The following is a 20,389-nucleotide window of genomic DNA, read 5'->3' as shown; positions in this document are numbered from 1 at the left end:
ATTAATTGAAAATAAAACAAAAAAGACGGAAATGGGGGCTTCTTTCATGTTTGCTCTGCTTCGTGTTACTTCCGTTAGCCGTTAGCCTGCTAAAAGGACCCGAATCCCACAGAGCCAAGGTGAGCAGCTCCACTGATAAAAGCGCCGCGTTAAGAAATGTTAAAATGTGGAAATGGTCGTTTATCCAGTTGTTAAATGCTCACGGTGAACGTAAAGGCTGAAGTCAGTCTGTTGTTTGTGTGGTAGAGTCGGTTTTCAGAGGTTTTGTGTCGATGTTTGGCGAAGACCGACTGTGGCTGCTGTTAGCCGACTCCAGCTAGCCAGTTCAGCGGACTGGACTGTGGACAGGTTTTAATTCTGCTCCTTATTTAACGTTGTTTAACATCGTTTCCAGAAACCACGTCGCTGAATCTGTTGACAAGTTCGGTGTGGGCTGTTTGGACAGGTTGGTGGGTGGCTCTGGACGCAAATTAGGTGATAATTTACTTAAAAATGAAGCTGCTAATGAACGTTAGCTGGGTATCTGCTCAGCTCGTTTGATAGCTAAGTGAGCTCTCGCTGCCTAGATACCTACATTTAGTTCAAAATGCTGCCTTGTAGACTAACGTTAGGTAAGAGCTCGGCCTCGAATGAGACATTTAAAGGTAAATTCCTTACAGAAAAGGAAGATGAGCTTAAACTGGTCAGATTCTTAAAGTTAGTTAGTTAGCTAGTTGTGGTTTCCTGTCTCAGTGTACCGAATCCTTTGCAGCCCCGTAGCACAATCACAGCAGCATCTGGCTTTGCCTATTGTTTGAAAAGATTGTCTGGGATGCTGAACATATGGACACGTCTTTTATATATATATATATATATATATATATATATATATAGTTATTCATGGTGTAGTTCAAAGGTTTGGAACGAGAAAAGATGACGTTAGGTCTTAATAAGTCATCTTAATCAGTTATAATGCAAACCGTCGACATACATGGGGTGATTATCACTGCATTATACCTGGGATTGGGCAATATAATTATTTATCTTTATCATGATAAATTACGTCAGAATATGGCCCAGTATGTCTTTCTGAGCATATTTTGGTTATCATCAGAATGTCTAGAACAATAAACGACTAAGTGTTGCATTATAATAACAGCATAATTTTGCATAGTCGTGTTTAATTGGATTTAGTGTAGTGCAGTATGTGAAACGTTAATTAAAATCATAAAAATTGTTGTCTTTGATAGTGTTTTTAAATGTGACACTATTGGTTCACTAAACTGTCTGTTTCAGCTTGTCAGGAAAAATAAATATCGTCACACTGTGTGTTGTGAGAATTTCTTGAGGCATAATGATACTGCATTTTTGCTGTATTGCCCAGCTCTAGTTATATCTTTGCTTTTTTTCCATGTTTCATTTCACAGATAAAAGGTTTTCATACCTAATCAACTCATCAGGGTTTTTTTTCTGGGCCTTATCTGTAGAGTAATGGTGCATCCAGATGTTCTTGCAGAATTAATAGCAAGTTTGCTTCCTTTCAGACTCATGAGACTAGTTACCTTGTACAGGAAAATGTATAGAGTACTACAGTAACCTGGCCACATTAATATATGATAAAAGCTTAATGTCGTGTCTTTAGAACTTACCTCAATTGAGCAAATAGTGCCATCCACATTCGTTCCTTAATGTTTATGTGTGTGTGTGTGTGCGTGTGTATGAACATCTATAGAACATCTACAGCTGTTCTTTTGTGACTTTTCTAAGGGTACAGATTACACCCGAAGGTTTATTACATAGAAACAGTTTTAATCCAAGTGTCTTATTGCGAAAGCTTAAACTAGTACTACCCAATCCTGGTACTGGAGTTCCCTTGCCTTGTACATTTTGGTGTTTTCCCTGCTCTGGCGCAGTTCTTTTTAAATGAATCGATCTCAGTTCTGGTGGAATTAACCTGAATGGGAACCAGCTCTGAATGTCCTCAGTGCTTTGTTGTGTTCACAATGTAAGTGAACTTTATAAAGGGGTTTGTTTTTGCTGGCAGCATATTTTTTTAAAATGCAGATTTGAAAATGATAATAATTTAATCGAGTTTTTATTATGTTTCCCATGTTGGTGTGTAATTTTAAAGACAAAATTTATATACAAAACATGTATGCGTATTTGCATTTCTCTGTATAATGACTGGAAAAGCAGAGTCCTTTTGACGTTTCATTTTCATTGTCTAAATGGTAAGACTGGCGTGTTAAAATGGAATAGCAGTTGTCTATTTGCAATTGCGTTTTCTCATAATTGCACTTCAGCTTTGCCAAAATGAAAGCATATTTAAAACCCTGTTTCCCATTGCATTCTCACTGTCAACAGAGCCCAACTGTCAATCTAACGCTGTGGTGGGATATCGGGAGGAACTTTTGTAGTGCAGGGCATGTTTTAATAAGAGTGATGGGGAAACGGGTCTAAATTTTGGTGGGACTGTCTAGACACTTGTTTACAACAGAGAGGTTGCAATAGTAACCGCTACTAGTGATATTTTACACTCGCCAACCAGGCTAAGGACAAATCTGTCCAAAATGATTTTGTGTGAAGTGATTAGGATCATTAGGAGTGATTGTGGCTGTTACAGCACCAATTTTTGTGACATTGTGGTTTTAAGTGAGTGGCTGGCTTTGGGCAGAGACTCGCAGTACTGTCTGTGGACCTGGCCGATACGATAGATAGTCCTAATAAACGGTTACCTGTTCATGAAATTTCAATCTAAATGATTTTTTATTGACATTGTATTTCTTATGCTGTATTTTTTTATTGCCATTTTCTAAGAGCAGTAAGCCACTCTATATTACAGTGATTTCAGTTTGGGTAGGGAGGTTAACAAAATGAACTACAAACAAACTGTACTGAGACCACCTTGAGCTTTTCTGAGTTCAGTTTGTTTTTGGGACTGTTTAGAGGGGTCTGAGTTCATTTGACATGTTCACATGTGCACAGAAAAGTAAGTGAGTCCGCTTGAGACACTGAAATGGTCCCAATTGTGAAAATACCCTAAGAGCAGTGGAAATACCAAAATGTGATTGGAAAGAAAGCTGTTGGAAATGGCATTTTTAGGTAATGCAAAGCTAAGCAGAGTCACTGATACTAGAGTTTGTGGCCATTGTCCCATACAGTAAATCTTTTCATGACCTTTGAATTCATTGTAGATGTAATAATACTAATAATAATATGCATGTTTGCAGGTCGCTTTCAAACAAGGCTTGTGTGAGCTAAAGGTGCGTTCTTCTGAGACATTGGACCATCATGTGGAATGGTTCAAGATCTGGCCCACGAGGAGGAATGCCTTTTCGGTAAGATCAGTCATCCAACAGGATGCTTATTCTCGCTAATTCATAGTTTGTCTTGAATACCCCATGCACCATACATTTTAGTGGACTCTCTGACACAAGTTAACTCATGAATCACCTAATATTCTGTCTAGTTCTATTTCATATCTGCTGACAGCAAGAACTGATGTGAGGCAAAATGGATTCTCTTTGTGTGACAAGGAGGACGGTACCGTGATGTTACAGATAGCAGTTTTGTTGCTGGTCCTAGTACATACAGGCATGAGGTTTATGGTTCTACAAACCCAGACACCTCTCCCGTTTTAGCTGTCCTGGTGGTGTGACTCTTATGTTGTTGGAAAAGGTGCCATTCCATCCACATTTAGTCTGCATGACTTCTATTATTGAGTCTCACAAACATCTCTTTGGTTCGCAAGGTTGTGCAGTACTTTTACAATCATAACTAGGCTAATTGATTTGGGGGGAATTATCTAATCGCAAGTTTTCTGACCAGTATTATGCTTTTAAATAGCAATTTTTTCTATAAATTAAGGGCCAGACCTGTTATTTTGGGCACACTGTTAGTGGTAGTTGGCATGTACATTACATATGAGTAGAATGAACACACTGTCTGTATGCCATGCTTGCTATGGACTTGGTTGTTTTGGTTTTGTGATCAGCATTCTAAGATATTGTCCTTATTTTAATTAATGTATAGTTTAATTAACAAATAAGCATAGACTGCATTCACTGATCACCATGACATTCATTACACCCTGCTATGCCCTGTAGGGATGCACATTTTTTTTTTATGGCTGATTTTGATTAAGTTACTGCCAAACTGGCCAGTTGCAGAGTTTTAAAGCCTATCACACTGTTTAGGTTAAATAATCACATAGAAAACCTCTAATATATTTCCACTACTGTCTATTATCCAAAATATGAATTACATTATTTAATGGGCTAGACTTGAATTCTAAATTGATTTAAAATATATAAAAAAAAATCCAATTTTAATGTTAGAAATCAAATAAAGTGCTACACCAAAAGTAATAGGCAGCTGGTTATTTAACGCAATGTCGTGTTTAGTGCACAAAAAAGGATCTTATTTTATCTTATAGTATCGTTTTCTTTAAGATCTTTATCTGTGAGTAGACAAACAAGGAGCATCCACTGTGCTTCATATTAGAGGTCTGCACTCCCGCGGGACATTTTCAGTGTTGCATGTGGGAGCGGGCGTGAAACCAGCCCACTGCAGGCAGGAGAGGGCTAAAGCACATATGAAGAGAAATCCCACAAATTGATGAGTGGTCTAAATAAAGTAGACCGATCACTGAATCCTATATATAAACATTATAAGATGAGAACAGTAAAACAATGAAAGTGAATGAAGTCATTCTAAAGAGGTGCAAAGCAACCGATCATGTGAGCAACACGCACATTGCAGAGATGGCCTCAGTTACATTTGTAATTAGAAATTAAAATGTTAATTGCAGTAGTAGACCTCCAGCAGACATTGGGCTATCACCCATTTTCCAGGTTTCCAGCAAGCTTAATTTTTGTGCCTTTTGTTAATTAGGTTTTTATAGACACTTTCTCAAAGAATCAGGTGATTAGTGGTAAAACAGGTGGTGTCATTACAGTGGGGACCATCGAGGGGAGATGTTTGATGGAAGAGGTGGACCAATGCCTGGCTTCAGAGGACGGGATGGAATGAATATGGGTTCAGGGCCTCAGGACCGGCCACCTATGGACATGAGGAGGTTTGACTGTCCACCAGATATGATGGGGCGAAACATGGGCCATTTTGACAGAGGAAGAGACCCTCCCCGAGACTTCTTCAGGCCTGGAGATGAAGCTGATATGAACTTCAGAAGACATTTTGAGATGGAAGGCCGAAATAATCAGCAGAATGCTCCAGGTTTTATGGGGCAGGGTAGGCCTCCTATGGATATGGGAGGCAGAGACATGCCAGTTAGGAATATGAGGGGGCCTGAAGATCAGTTCATGGACGTGAGAGAGAGGGACAGATTTAGAATGGACATGCCAGGTTTCAACATGTCTCCAATGGATATTAGAAGAAGGGCTTCTATGGACCCTATGGACAGAAATGACAATTTAAGAGAAAGAGAGAGGCCACAGATGGGTATGAGTGACATTGACGGATTTAGTATGGATATGCCTCCACGAGAAAGGCCGGTGATGGATTTTGAGAGACGAGGTTTTGCCCCGCCGTTGAATCCTAGAGGAAGGTTTGAATCCGATATGGATTTTAGGAATCGTATGGGATCTCCAGGTGACTTTCGGGAACGATCTCCCCAGATGTTTCGGGACAATGATGGTGTTCCGATGGATGTTAGAGGAAGACCTGACATGCCTCTAGATCGCAGAGGTCCAGAGAAAGCCATGCTTAGAGTAGGTGAACCAACTTTAAGGGACAGGGAGTTCCCTGAGCCAATTGAGAACCCAGGAGGATTTAGAGATGAGGGCAGATCGCTTACAGAGGAGTGGCGCAAGCAAGGCATCCGGGAGAGAGACTCATTTTCACCAGCAATAAATAGAAGTTCACCTTTCCCCAGAGAAATGAAAGAGCGGTTTATGCCTGGACATGGCAAAGAGGCTGATTTAGGAGAACCCTCCCAGTTCAAAGAAAGGGAGAGACCATCGATTGAGTTTCCAGGCAAAGATTGTGGGTCCTTAGGTTTCTCCCGATCAGAAAGAGAGGGTCCTAGTGGCCAAAACTGGGAGAAGAATCTTCCTGCTGATTTCCCAGGCAGAGATCCCCCTCACCCTGTTCAGAAACCACCACTCTTGCCACTGGATCCCACAGTAAATACCCCAGGTAGAGACAGTGATGGTAAACGCTGGCCTAGGGATAGGGATGAGAAGTCTGACAACACTGTACCATCAAGTGGCAGGCGCCCATTCTTTCCAGAAAAAAGCCTGTCAAACCAAGAGAGTCGCTTCTCAGGTGATCAAGGAACCTTTAAGGGATCTAAGGATATGCCTCTTGATCAAGGGCCAAGGAAAGGGAATCTGATGCCAGGGCCCAGGGAACCTCAGAGTAACAGAGGGGAAAGACAAGACCAGGACTATAGAGACATAGATTACAGGACCAGTTCAGGCCGGAAATATGACTATATCCTCGGGGATCTTCAAGGTCCTGAAAAGAACTTGAAAGAATCTAAATTGGCTCCACCTGAAAGACCAAATGACTCTGGTTCTCAGGTAAGAGAATTAATCTCTAATATGTATTGTTTTTAAATTGAAGGCTAAAACTAGTCTTGCCCTTGTAGAGTAATGCATTCAATGTCCTTGATAAGGTCTGATTTTCAGGGTCCTTGACTGGTAGCAGTTATTTTTCTGTAGTCATTTGTTTTGATATGAAGTGTAAATTTCAAGATATAAGTTCCATTTAATTTACACAATTCTGTGACTTATATAACAAAGGACCAGGATTACAGGAGTTCTTGTGGTCAGGATAAGGTGTCAAATACTATTGCCATCTCTGGAATTCCCAAAACTGCTACAATGCAGCAGGTAGGTTTGATTCTTACATGACAGCTTGATTCTGTCTTGTGTTATGCCTTTGAAATATGTAAGTAGGTCACAGTGTTATACGGTCTGACATGTAATTTTTTTGTATAGATACTGGATGCCTTTGCGGTTCGTGATGGAGTGCCAATGCAAGGCATGAAGATAAAGGATGTTGTTCCAGGTGAGATTCATTTTTAGAAATTAGAAACGTCTACAACATTCGCAACATTTCGCTTTTCGCTACTCGAATCCTACGCTCATTGTGGTTTTCTTTTGACTGTGTTTTCTGCTCCTTAGAAACATGTACACTTAAAAAGAATGCTGATTGAATTTCCGAACACTGTAAAGGGCTTCTTGTTAAAAAATGTGGTTCGCTGACCCTTATCCTGTGTGTTCTTGTGCTGGAACTTGTGCAGTTCACCCTGAGCACCTTCTATCTTAAACAGGCTTGTGGGTTAAGCAGATCGACCAATACATTGCTGGGAATGTCCTAACATGGTTCCCTTCATTAATAGTTTCTTTTTCTTTTTATTATTGATGAAGCACCCACATGACGCTTCTCCTTGTTTATAAGGTTGTCACGTAGGGGCTATTTTTGGTTGAGCTCTGAACTGTGAGCTGTCCAATTAGGCAATTTCCCATTTCTTCTTATTTTATAGTAGTTCCTTGTTTCATTGAGTTTTTTCCTGACCAAAGACAAAGCAGGACCCATTGCCAAGACATAGACTGCATTACTACTTTCACATCTTTGTTAGGGGGTCACCCTTCTAAATGGTCTTAAACAAGAAAATGTGGTTCCATATTGTGTGTTTTTGTTTTTTTTTAATTACAAATACCCCAAATTTCTGTGACTCTGCTAAATTTCTGCAAAGAGCCTTTGAAGGCTTGCTTGAACCAAAGGAATCTCTTGGGATGCATAGTTGCAAATAAACCGCATTTTATGTCGCAGTGAAGTTTGGTCAGTTTTGTGGTTTTAAACAGCAGACCATACATGGGCTACATACAGCATTTTATGTCCAGTTTTGGGTGCTGTTTAGATCATGCAAATTAGCAGTTAAATCAGATATTGTACACTAAGTGCATATTCCCACAGGCTGTACAGAGCTGTGATCATTACTCTGACTGCCCTCAGGCACAAGATATAACGAACTCAAATGAAAATATCGCTTGAAATGATTTTTTTGTATGATTGAAAGCCAGAACACTCACGCAATTCTGATGAACACCTACAAATGTACATAATGTAACAAGTCGCTGTTGTCTCCCGTGAATCGGTTGTTTTTCCTTTTCTTTTTTTTAACGGTTCTCCTTTTGACTGGCATTAACTAACGCAAACCCATTTGTATTTCAAATGCTGTCCCCAGGTTACAGCTACGATACGGCCTATGTGGAGTTTTTAAACCTCGAGGATGCTGTCCACTTCATGGAGTCCAACCAGGTGGCCCATCCTTGTCCGTCTACAGTGGCTGTGTCTTCAAAGGAAGAAGGCTTGGGCTGGGGCAGGGACAAGGGTGGGATGGGGGTTAACAGCAATTGGGATGGGATGGGATGGGAAAAATCATATTTCGCTATGTTGGAGTTAATGTTTGTTATTAAGAGCTCCTTCATTCTCTCCAAAGGTTATCATAAATACTCTATGATTTGCAGTCTAAAAGCAAAACACCAGTTTTCCAGTTATTTTAGATTTGCTAGGAGATTGGAAACATGGAAACAAGACAAAAAAAGGTTGATATTCTAAGGATTTGTGTCAGTGAAAGACCAACCAGGAGATTGTATTCAATTTAGTTCAAACTAATTTCTCATAATGTATTTTTCCCCCATTTTATTAATTTCTCAGCTGTCGGTAGCTTTTGCCAGATATGTTTTCACTTTGTGGCTTTGGATATTTTTGTGGGAATCTGACAGATTTTCTAGACTTTTCAGAGATTCCAGTCTGAATTCTTTTCATTTTATTGTAATCATGGTAAAATGAAGGTAGTCAAGCTAGTAATGGACCTGCCAAAGGATTCATTTCTGTCTTTTACATTAACAGTGCTTTGGATACCTTAGGATCATCGCTTAAGGGTTCATGCTTGCAGTGATGTACCTTTCTTTATGGTGCTGTGACACCAGTCATTCTTCACACATTCTCACAGCTTCTTGTTGGCTTCAAAAGATTTCATCACTTTAATGACCAGTACTGTGGTGGTTTAGCAGACCATTTCTACCACTTTCCCCAACCTCACTTTTCATTTCATGAGCACTGAGATGCTACAAAGTGTTCTGTTTAACACAGCTTTCATTAGTGGTTTCTTCTTGACCTCAGCCACCATCACAGCCTCACAAGAGACTGTTTTCCTCTTTTGAGTTGGGAATTCGCAGTCACTGCTTTTGACCACATGGATTTCTGTCTTTCCTTGCTTGCCATGACCGACTTCATGGTTGAATTTCAGCGTATCTTAAAAGTTTCAAATGGAGCTTTGATGGTTTATAATGTTAATGATACAACTTGAGTTTGAAGTTGAATCTTACATTTTGCAATGAGGGCTTTTAAACTTTGTTGGCAGTTGAGTTGTCAGGGCATTCGTTTGTTGGAGAGGCTGGATTGGGAATACGTGGAGGTGGAAAATTAGGTGGTTGAAGGATTCTGATACGTATACTGATGCTGATTTGATGCCGATTTGTTCTCTGCTTGCTTGTCTTTTGTCATCTGTTCTTGGAGTTAAGTGTTCTTAAATTGCCATAACTGCAATGTTTTTTCCAACTAGTGGAGTAACAGCAAGAGTACTCATATGATGAAAGAAAGGAAAGTTGGTGTGTGGACACCTAGCATTCCCTACATCCTTGCACTGAGATCCCCTTTCTTTTGTATTAGCTTTCCAATCATGCATCTTGGTGAAGGCTACATATTTCCATCTCAAGAAATTGAGTGGTAGGGGATTATTTGGTGGGTGAGTAATGACACTGTCCAGTGGGGCCACATTTTAAACTGTCCGGTGGAGCGTAAATTGCGTTATAGTTGTTTCTACCCTTTGAGATATCTTGATTCTGCTTGTGAACGTTTTTGTGAACCAGTCATTTGTTTGATTGCGAGGACGTGTCCTGAAATACTCAATACGATGTCAGAGATGTTTCTGCAAGTTAACTTGCCATCTGTTTCTTTAACAGTCAGTCTTTTCATTATTTGCACTATAGTGGGGGCAATGCTGGACATATTTCAGGGTGCACTGTGACAGTGTGAAACAGAAGTGTACTCTAGCTGCGAAAAAGAGGTGTAACATTCATGATTTGGACATATTTGGGCACTCTGGAAATAGGATTTTTGAAGCCTACATCCTAAAGTTGAGGTTCACTTTTCTAGCCAAAAGAGGGAGGGCTTCAGAAATCTATTTTGTCACTGCCTGTGTAGACGTTACAGTGCCTTTACGTGCAGTGTTGACAACAGTTAGAACATGTGCTCTTCTCTAAGCCAGTTATTGTAATAACTGAGGTTAGTGCCTTATGCAAGACACGTGGTTGATTTAGGATTACTTATGGCTGATGAAGCTTGGGTAATTTTTTTTTTTTTGGGTTTCATTTTGATATGTGTGGTTAGTGGAAACATCATGACTCAAATAGTTTGACAGTGAAACAAATTTATGCAAACTCTGTCACAAGCTTGAAAGTAATGAGACTTTATTTAACAATCGCCTAGAAGCCCTGTGGCATGCTCCATGCGTATCTCTCCTTCTGAGCTATTTGTGCAGTTTGATTTTATTGAGGGACATATTTTCCAAAGGTGTTCTGAAGAAATAAATTGAGGCCATCATTTGTCTTCCCTGTCCTTATCCTTGGGGGGAAAAGTGAGTGCTGCCTTAAGTAAAAAAAAATACCACAGAGTTGTGGCAGAATGTTTTTGTGTTATGAGGAAAAATTAGACCAGCACTTCATAATATGATCATATGTCTTATTTGTCTGCTTGCTGAGTGTGAACCAAAGCCACTGGGCTGTGTTCATACAGTCAAGCAAAACATTACCTTTCCTGGCTGCATAGGATGACCCTTTCCTGAAGGAAATGTATGTACTTCACACAATTCATTATCCCTTGGAATATGATGCATACTTTATGGTTTTGCTTCCCTCATTTTGTCTGACTTTAGAAACCTTTTTAATGCATTTATATGCAAATATAAATATATATTTATATGCAAACTAGAGATTGGACAGAATTGAGAAATGCAGCAGAAAAAGTTCCATTTTACAGCAAAGCTGTATTTAATATGTAATTAATAGCCTGACCTGCTTGTAATTGCATAAAGTAATTTGTTTTTTGTTTTTATGGATAGTTGTAGTTGTCTTGAATGCCTTTATGTGCATTTGGAAGAGAGATTTAATTTCCCTTGTAAATACTGCTGTGCGGGAGGTTGGGAAATATGGCAAAAAAGACATGTTCATGATACATATTTTGACACACGATGCACTAGTAGTCTTGGTAGACTGATATTTTGTTCAACATTTCACATAATGTGCCACACTTTATCAAATTAAATGGGACTATTTCTCTTCATAATGAAACATGCTGACCTGCTGCATTTTTTTAATGACAGTATTCACAAAGACTGTGCTCAGACAAAAATATTGTTTATCATGATCATAAATTTTATCGGGATAACGATGAAACATAGCTAGCTAATCCAGGTGCAGACTTACTGCGTTTGCTGAATTGCTCCATACTGTCTTTACATTAAGGATTCACACAGATGCCAGTTTGTTCCTCGTAAGGTTTATGCTTCGTTATTCCTTGTCAGACAGAGACAAGAAAAATTTTTCGCTCATCACACATTGTAAATAAAATGGAGGTGATTTTAGGAGGAGCCCAACACCTGATAAACGCACATCGCTATGGTAATGCGTTCTTATCCATGGCTTCAGAAGAGCCTAACCTGATGCATTCTGGGACAGATTTTGTCCATATACATTTGTAAGAAGAAATCAGCCTCTGTTCATTAGATACTTACTGTCTTTCCCTTTTTTACAGGGCTCTGTTAAAGTTGGTAGCAAGACTGCTCTGTTGAAGTATATTCAGCCTGACAGAAATGCAAAAGAACAGGTAAGTTTTCCCTTTTGTATTTTTAAAGTGGGGTCAAAAAGTCTGAGCCCACATTTTAAATTATTTTATTATTTAAAGTGGAAAAAACACATTTTAGAGTTTTGAAATATTTGAAAAGTAGAATAAATAAAGATCTAAGGTTCTGCACTATTTCTAGGTCACAACTCAAATTTAAGCCTTTATGCAAAAAGGTGAGATTTTTCTTTACCCCTTGCATTGAAGCATGGGACAAAGTCTTGCACAAATTTGTGGATTCAAATACTGAGAAATTGATGTAAATATTAAATTTTTTTTTTTTAAATACACAAATTATTGTGCTGATACTAAAATTTGTAATAAAAAATATACTAAATTGGTAAAGAATGAAAAGTAGAGGCATTTTCACTTCTGGTCTCAGACATTTGGACCCCACTGTATCAGAAGGCCCATGCGTGCTGTATTCGTTGTAAATACAAAGATCACATTTTTATTTGAAAGTTGGAATGAAAAATGTCTTTTGGGTCGCAGCCAAAGGACCCGCTACCTGAAGCCCTTCCGCCCAAACAGGACGGCCTGCTGCCAAGTCCGGTTCCACTCAAGCCACCAAATGTGAAGGAGGAAGGCTGTGGCAATCCTCTGAATGATCCCCTCTCTCAGGGTGTGTGGCAGAGAAGTTCCACTCTGACACCTGAAGCTTGGCAGCAGCAGGTCGACAAACAACTTCAGGAGCAGGAGGCGGAGAAGCAAGCTGAGGAATGGGCCAACCAGAGAGCGTCTCGTCACAACCTCCAACACTCAGATCCAGTCTTCAAGGAGAGCAAGAGTGAGTGGATGCTTTGGTGCTGTACTTGTAGGTCTGGTTTCCCATTTAATCGTTGATACACGTCTCCTACAGTGGCGATGTCATAGTGTTAGAGCAAGATTTTCTGGGTTAAAGACTAAGAAAACGCACTTCTGATGATAAATCTGAAGGTAGGAGGAACTTTTGTACAAGCAACTACTTTTGTACAAGCAACTTGGGTCGGATACTTGGGGGCAGTTACTTGAGGGCAGGCTGTACAGCAGATAGATTTGTGTAATGTATACTGGCTGTTGTAGTGAGAGAACACTGATGCACAAAAACACAAAAAGGCTGAGGGACACTTTCATCTATTCAAGTAGCTACGCCACAGAATACCACTTAATATAACAAAATATTAAATGCTAGATTTGGTTTGGCCGTTTCCCCAATAAACACAGTCATGTTGCAGAATGTTTTGTCACTCAGTCCAACTGATGGGGCATATTCCGATGGGAAAGTGGCATCATTGCATACCCTCTATCACAGACACGTCCAGCAGTTTAGCCCTATCCATTAATCCTGAAGTTTTAAGTAAATGCTTCAGTCCAGACCACTTTTTGATTGAGGCACAGTACAAGGCAGGCACCCAGAACAGAGGGAATTTACATAGATCAGTTTTAAAGACATGTAAGGGATAAAGAGATTTTGGAAAATGCCCAAGTAAAAATGTAAGAATAAAGAAAACCACACAAATATAAATGCACCTCAAAGGGAAGAACATGTTGGTGAATGTGATTTCAGTGTGTATTTAATGTATATTTAATTATTGATTTTCTCCTCTTTAGCCTAATTCAGTAAGGTGTACACTTATTTCTGACTTTTACTCCTGTGTATTTAAAGTATGTTTTTCACATTGAAGGAATGTTGTTCCTTGTCTTGTTAGCAATGATCATTAAGAACTTACTTCCCACCACCACGGTCGAGACAATTCTTAAGGCGTTGGACCCCTTTGCTTACCTTGATGAACGCAATGTCCGTCTTGTCAAAGGAAAAGCCCCTGGGTCCAAGTGCTTCTGCTTTGTTGATATGGACTCCCATGAGGTAAGCTGTCTTAGGCTGGGCAGGATGTTTTTTCCTCTTTTTTGGCTCATGTAATAGACACCATTATACAAATCTAAGTGTAAAGTACAATAACATTTGTAAATATATTCTACCTGTGGTTCTAGTACACTACTGCATGGGGCAACTTTCTTTATTTACCCTTTTTTCAGCATGTGACACGATTGGTGGAGCTGTTAACCAAACCCCGTCCGATTATGATTGATGGAGTCAGAGTATATGCAGAGGTGGCCAAGCCTCTAAAGAATCAGAAGTGAGTCCCAACATAACCAGATATGAATTGACTACAGTTAATATCTGTAATATTTTTTCTTTGAATTTTTTTTCTCTCACTGTCTGTTCTAATGACATCCTGAAAATAATGATTTTTGCAGCTACCGGAGGGACTATGATAAATCAAACACATCTCTTTTGGGTTTTCCACCTGATGTGATGGAGGTAATTTAGCCGAAGGGCAGTTCTTGTTGACAAAGACCCCAAACAACTTTAACTTCAATCACATTATTCCATTGCTTTATATTAAACTTTCCTCGCATGCTTATTGCTCTATTTCTGCAGCAGCAGCAACAGCAGTACTACCCTCAGCCGCCCCACACAGCCGTAGGTGTTCCACCTGCCTTGCAAGGTATATCAGTGACACATTTGAAAATCTTTTTACATTAAAGTACTTTCTTTTGCATTTACGAAACAGAGTCTGATTTCTGTGTTTGTCCACTTGCTGACCCAGGGCATACAGTTGTCACAGATTCCTCCTTGGCTTCAGCTGCAATGCAGAGCTCAAGCTTAACACAGGTGAGTTTATTACACTGTCGAATTAAATTATTTGAATTCATTATTTGTAAAAAGAAAATAGATTTTGTGTTCATCTGTAACCCTTTTAAGTGATAACCTGATTTCTGACGTTGTGCAGGGTGTGATGTACTCAGAGGCTCCTGCATTGGAGCACTCAGTCCAGGCTGCACCTTTACCTGACTCCGCTCTTGCTGCCTCTGCTGATGGTTCTGATGCCTACAGCTATGGTAAGAGGCCAGTCAATTTGAAGTGCAACTGACTAGAACTGTCCAGTTCGTAAAGATGACAGGCTTCTTTTTGTCCATGTTCTTATTCTCAGCTAATATAGGCTCTATTTATTGAGTAATTGTAATTTTCATGATCCATAAAGGAAGACAAGGTGTTTCTTGGGTTTTTACTTAATCATGTTTCACGTATTGTAGAACACAATTTAATTCAATGACCTTATGATTTCCCTCAGGCTCAGATACTCCAGATTTGTCTGCCTTCCTCTATGATGCTACATCGGGCTTCTACTATGACCCCCAGACCACACTGTACTACGACCCCAACTCAAGAGTATGTAATATTTCTTTAGGTATTGCGTCATGAATATATATATATATATATATAAATAAAATATAAAATCTTCATTGTATTGGGATACAGTGCCCAAGAACTTGTCCACTACAGGTTTGATACCACTTTTTACATGACATCCCAGCTTAAAATGCAGAGTATAGCAAAACAACAGAAGCAGAAAATCCCGGCTCGTGGACCGACACCATCTTTAGCCTTTCATAAATTCATAAACAGTGCCAAAGTGCAAAGTATAATTGAAAAGTAATGGAATTCACCAAGAACGACCAACTGTTCTCTGTTGTTGAGGTTGTTGGATGTTAGACTGATACTGTAGCCTACATACTGTAATCATTTTAGTAAGTCCACTTGATGTAAAGTTTTTTATGTATTTGTTGGCTCAGTTTTGTCCTATATCCTATAAACAGATGTTATCTAGGGATGCACGATGATATTGTAATCATATCAGTATCAGCTAATTTAAAAAAAAAAAGGCCGATGCTTAGATTTGGTCGGTTGATTCAGCTTCTTCAGAAATCAAGAATTTCAACAAAACAGCTCAAAAGCTGTTCTCTGTTATGGAGGATGTTCATTTTCAGCAGGCGCTCTAACATCTTGAGCCTCATTACACCAAACTTGGTCAGCATCATTTTTCTGATGTAGCCCTAACAGAACTACCTAACATGGCAGCAACTCGCATTCACAAGCTCATTGATGATAATGTGACGTCCATTAGCCTTACCACAGACATGTGATGGGCATGTGATGTGAGTCCTGAAAGTATTCTCAGTTTAATTGCGCAGTGGATAGACAAAAATTTTGACTTAAGGCCACCGCACAGTGGACGCGCCGTGTTGCATCATGCACCGCAGGTTCTGCTACAGAATGCAAGACTCGCTGAGTAACAGTGCTTGGAGTTATGGAGTGCTAGTGACGGCGTTAACACACAGTGTGTACCTCCATTATAAACAGTGGTTTCAAATGTTGGGATGCTGCACGTCCGGTGATTTATGGCCTTAACAGAAGGCAGATTTGCATGTCCAAGATGAAAAAGATGTGAACATGTAAAATATCGGCACCGGCCCAGAATTCCCATATCAGTGCATCCCTAATTGTATCAATAATCAGAAAAGTGTTTTCTTTATTGCCTGGTATGTATTTTTTTATGTTTAGTATGTTTATTATTTAAACGGTTACTTCTGGGTTTTGGCCTCGTGTCTTTTGGTTCCAGTTTTGGGCAGGAATTTTTATTTTGACATGTCCCTGGTATTTATTATTGTCATATGTTTCACTACTTTAAGAACACTAAACAACTGTGCATTTTATTCCAAAGAAAGCATTATTAGTCCTCTATAACTGCATTTATAACTGCACAGTATGTCAGGCACTGAATAAATATCATTGTACTCAGTTTTTTTATAGCCTTTTTTTGGTATCTGGCGCTAATAGTGTTTTTTTCCAACTTGGCAAACCTTGGAAATATCGTCATACCTATTGTGAAGCTTGAAAATATTTTTGCCATATCACCCCAATGTACTACAATACTGTATTAATGTTGTGATTCTGCATTCTGCTTCCTTTTGTCTGCAGTATTTCTACAACGCTCAGACTCAGCAGTACCTGTACTGGGACGGCACCTCAAAGACATACATACCAGTGGAAGGAGCCAGCACAGATGCTCAGGAGCCGAGTGCAGAGGGTAGTGCTCCAGCGGAGATATCTGCTGAGGCTGTGCCGGCAGCAGCCATGCCCGTGGTGGAGGAGTTAAAGGTGGCTCCAGATGGAGTGCCAGAGCGGCGGGAGGACGAGGAAGCTGCCCCACGTGCAGAAAAGAAAGAGAAGGAGAAAGAAGATAAGCCTAGGAGCTTGGCTGCGTTCAAGGTATGCCTTCAAATCTGCTGAAATGTTTATTGAGGAAAACGCTACTTATTCATATTGTCAAACTGCACTTCAGGGACAGCTGAGCATAACAAATGTGTTGTATTTTGATGTTGGACAACAGATTATGAAAGACATGGAGCGCTGGGCCAAGATTCAGAATCGGCAGAAGGAAACAGTGCGTGCTCCATCTCCTGTCCTCAAGAGTGGAACAGAAGACAAGAAGACCTCCAAGGCAGCTGACGCGGCCTTTGCTGTGTTTGAAAGAAAGGTCAGGGAGCTGTCATCTGTTTAAAATAAATAAATAAATAAATAACATGTAGGCCTCATTTGGTATTTATGTGCTAGAGTGGTTAATCACTTCCTCCTCACCTCATACCTCACCCCCACAGGCCACAGGCGGTGATGACCTATTCAAAAAGCCCCTAGCCCCACCAAAGAAAGACGAGAAAGGTTCAAAGGTGAGTTTTGGACACACACAGACATGCACCTCACCCTTACAGATTTGCACCTCAGCTTCAGTTTTCGCTGACTGCAAAAAAGGCAGTAACATTTAGCAACTGCAACATTACTGTCCTTGATGTACCTCTTTAAAAATGACTTTGAATGAGAGTGATTTATTCAAGTCCTTTTATAGATCAAAGATCAAAGCCCCTCACTTATACTTAATTTATACTGCATTGGCAGCGGCCCATGGGCTCTCTAGGCATGCTAGCGGCTGACTATGCAGCAGGCAGCGACGATGAGGAAGAGGAGAAGCACGAGAAACATGAAGCACCACAGCCTGCCAAGAGCCAGCTGCAGCCCGAGGAGAAGGAAGACAGACTGACGGACTGGAAGAAGATGGCCTGCCTGTTGTGCAGGAGGCAGTTCCCCAATAAAGACGCCCTGATACGCCACCAGCAGCTCTCAGATCTGCATAAGGTACCTCTGCAGCCTATAGAACCAACACATGTTAAGAAAGAAACAAAGGGGAAAATGCTTGAACAGTTATAGGGAGCAGTGTTTTTTTTTTTTAATTATTTATTTTTTTCCTCACCTTTCTTTCTCTTTCATATTGGTAGCAAAACATGGAAATCCACCTGAAGATAAAAAGGTCAAAGAGAGAGCTTGAAGCCTTGGAAAACCAGGAGAAAGAGGTAAGGGAATCTCTCAGCACCTCATGATTCAATTTCAGTTCAGGGTAACAGTATGTGATTACAAAGCAATTCCCTTAGTTTTCTGTAGTCTTTCACCATCTAGTGGGTTAAAACTAAAATCTAAAAAATGAAAAACATGTCAGGTAACTTTTGTAGCCTGTTAGCAGTTTACTTAGTGGTTGTTAAATGAAGGTAAGCTCTCACACACATTCAACAGATGGTTTGAGGCCTTTTATTTCATACACATGATCAGTTTGTGACTGAAATTGAGATTTTGCTTCCTCCCTCCTCTAAGCCAGCTGTGCTAACAGATCCTACTTTATAATGGTGATTTTATTTTACAGTAAAAAGAAAGTACTGTAAAGTAAAAATATGTGAGTTTATTTTACAGTAGGGGAACCGCAGAGTTTGAAAATCAGACTGACATGAATCAGTTCTGAATCTGTAGATGTGCTTGTAGAAATCTAAGGAAACAGTAAAGGTCATCTGACTGCATACAATGTGTTTTAGCTGAGTATGAAAGAGGCCAACAGTCCACCTGAAGCAAAGAGACGAAAACAGCCGAACACATGGGCCGGCACTTCCAGGTACGTGTTAACACTTTACAGGTTAAAAAGTTGAAGACGTGATCATGAGGTGGCTGCATGATGAGCTACAATCTGTCACTTTTTTGGTTGTTTTGAGATGTTTTAAATAGCTGCTGTTGTTTGACCTAATCGCTCTGTTCATGTTCTTTCAGGGACACACAGAAAACGAGTGAGCGACCAGGTTTAGGTATGGAGACCACAGAGGTGAGTCTTTGTCCATGACCATTAATGAGGAATGGAATATACTAGTGGCATTCTTCATTTATCATTAGCTATGTTTGCAGCCTCAAAACGCGTTAATAATCCAACTAATATCTCAATCAGAATAGACTAGTCCGATTAAGGCCATCCGTAAAACAGTTTCTATCTGAACGAGGTGGGTAATTCTGTAAATGATCCATTAAATAGAAAAATAATAAAGGCTGTATCTGACTACATTCTCAGTCAGAAAGTTTAAGTACGTTCTGCACATGTGAGTCGCGTCATAGTTTATACTGTTCAACATGGTGGGAGCAGAAACTGGTCTGCAGAGGAGATGAAGTTTATGCTCTGATCTTTAAAAGACGGCGGTGGGACGGACATTCAGCTTATGTGTCTCAGAACAACGTCTTCCTCTCGGCCTTTTTTAATAAGGACATGTGAAGGATGTTTTCCTGATTCTGACATCATTTTAAAGTAATTAAAAAAACACAAGCGCTGCTCACTGCTGCTCATCTCACTCTGACTGGACTCACGTGATGCTTGTTGTCATAGTAATGCCTTCACTAAACTGACATTCTCATCAGATTGTTGAGTAGAGTGAGCATATAGACACCTCGGTCTTCATCTGTCAAGATGTATTAAATCGGATTGGCAGAAATCTTTGCATGTAAACACAGCCTTGCCACCTGTTGCATTTGTAAACCATTACTATTGTAAGTTTATACACCTCCCTCATTCCTTGCCTGTATTTTTTGCTTTTTTTCTCTCTTCACAGCGGAAGAAGAAAGAACCAGTTGTCTGGAACTATGCCACATACAAACAGGCAGTACGGAAGGCGATGTTTGCTCGTTTTAAGGAGCTGGAATGATTGCCACAGCGTATGAGGAGGAAATTAATGAAATAGATCCACTCCCAAAAAATCAAAAGCATTTCTTTCGGCAGCTTGTTTCAGACGTTATTCTGTAAGCTAGCAGACAATTCCTGGTGAATCACTTTGTGACTGATCTCCATTTTGTGGTTTGGTTTTTGTGCCTGTAATTGTTATGAACACATTTTTTCCCAGCAGCCCTAAGTCCTGAGTTCTGCTGTACAGGCCCTTTTTGTAGCTCTATTGTTCAGGGCTTTTAAACACTTTTATTTTCCTTACTTGATCTCAACTTTGTATCATGTGCATTGTGTTTTAATGCCAAAATGAATCAGTGAGTATTTACAGCTCACAAAACTTACAACTGTAGTAGTCCATGAGTCAATAAACTGTCTCTTTGTGACTGCCAAGATTCTGCTCTTTTGAGGTTAATCTTAAATTTTATTGTTACTCGAGAGATATAAGTGGTCTTTCCATGGAAAATGTCAGAATAGCAGCAGCAAAGAAGCTGAGCTTAGAGGACATTCTCTGCTCTAACCTAATTCAATTGCGGTTGCGCTCTGGTGGCTTTTAATGTACTGGGAGATTTTAA

The 20,389-nt window shown here is 39.9% G+C and overlaps 1 protein-coding gene across 2 annotated transcripts; it reads left to right on the top strand.

Annotated features, from left to right (window-relative positions):
- Positions 1 to 26: 26 nt before the first annotated feature.
- On the top strand, positions 27 to 20,108 carry LOC118808566 (RNA-binding protein 10). Of its 2 annotated transcripts, none has more exons than XM_036571330.1 (23): positions 27 to 119; positions 3,210 to 3,317; positions 4,937 to 6,521; positions 6,744 to 6,833; positions 6,942 to 7,011; positions 8,195 to 8,268; positions 11,827 to 11,898; positions 12,406 to 12,700; positions 13,602 to 13,759; positions 13,930 to 14,030; positions 14,152 to 14,215; positions 14,339 to 14,402; positions 14,505 to 14,569; positions 14,688 to 14,796; positions 15,030 to 15,127; positions 16,718 to 17,008; positions 17,130 to 17,276; positions 17,398 to 17,466; positions 17,693 to 17,929; positions 18,070 to 18,144; positions 18,655 to 18,731; positions 18,884 to 18,935; positions 19,708 to 20,108. In XM_036571330.1, exons 2-23 carry the CDS (start codon positions 3,271 to 3,273, stop codon positions 19,798 to 19,800), a joined length of 3,933 nt encoding a protein of 1,310 aa, XP_036427223.1. In that variant the 5' UTR covers positions 27 to 119; positions 3,210 to 3,270; the 3' UTR covers positions 19,801 to 20,108. The 2 variants fall into 2 exon arrangements, with proteins under 2 accessions (XP_036427223.1, XP_036427222.1); XM_036571329.1 differs by having other exon boundaries at positions 14,336 to 14,402.
- Positions 20,109 to 20,389: the final 281 nt, after the last annotated feature.

This window comes from Colossoma macropomum, unplaced genomic scaffold, assembly GCF_904425465.1.
Source record: "Colossoma macropomum unplaced genomic scaffold, Colossoma_macropomum, whole genome shotgun sequence".
Lineage (NCBI taxonomy): Eukaryota > Metazoa > Chordata > Actinopteri > Characiformes > Serrasalmidae > Colossoma > Colossoma macropomum.
This window is presented reverse-complemented; position numbering and strand designations above follow the sequence as displayed.

Excerpts from the sequence above, each read along its gene's own strand:
- LOC118808566 (XM_036571329.1), top strand. The coding sequence starts at position 3,271 with ATGTGGAATGGTTCAAGATCTGGCCCACGAGGAGGAATGCCTTTTCG. Across the intron at positions 3,318-4,936 it reads CGAGGAGGAATGCCTTTTCG|TGGGGACCATCGAGGGGAGA; the intron begins GTAAGATCAGTC and ends GTGTCATTACAG. Across the intron at positions 7,012-8,194 it reads GATAAAGGATGTTGTTCCAG|GTTACAGCTACGATACGGCC; the intron begins GTGAGATTCATT and ends TGCTGTCCCCAG.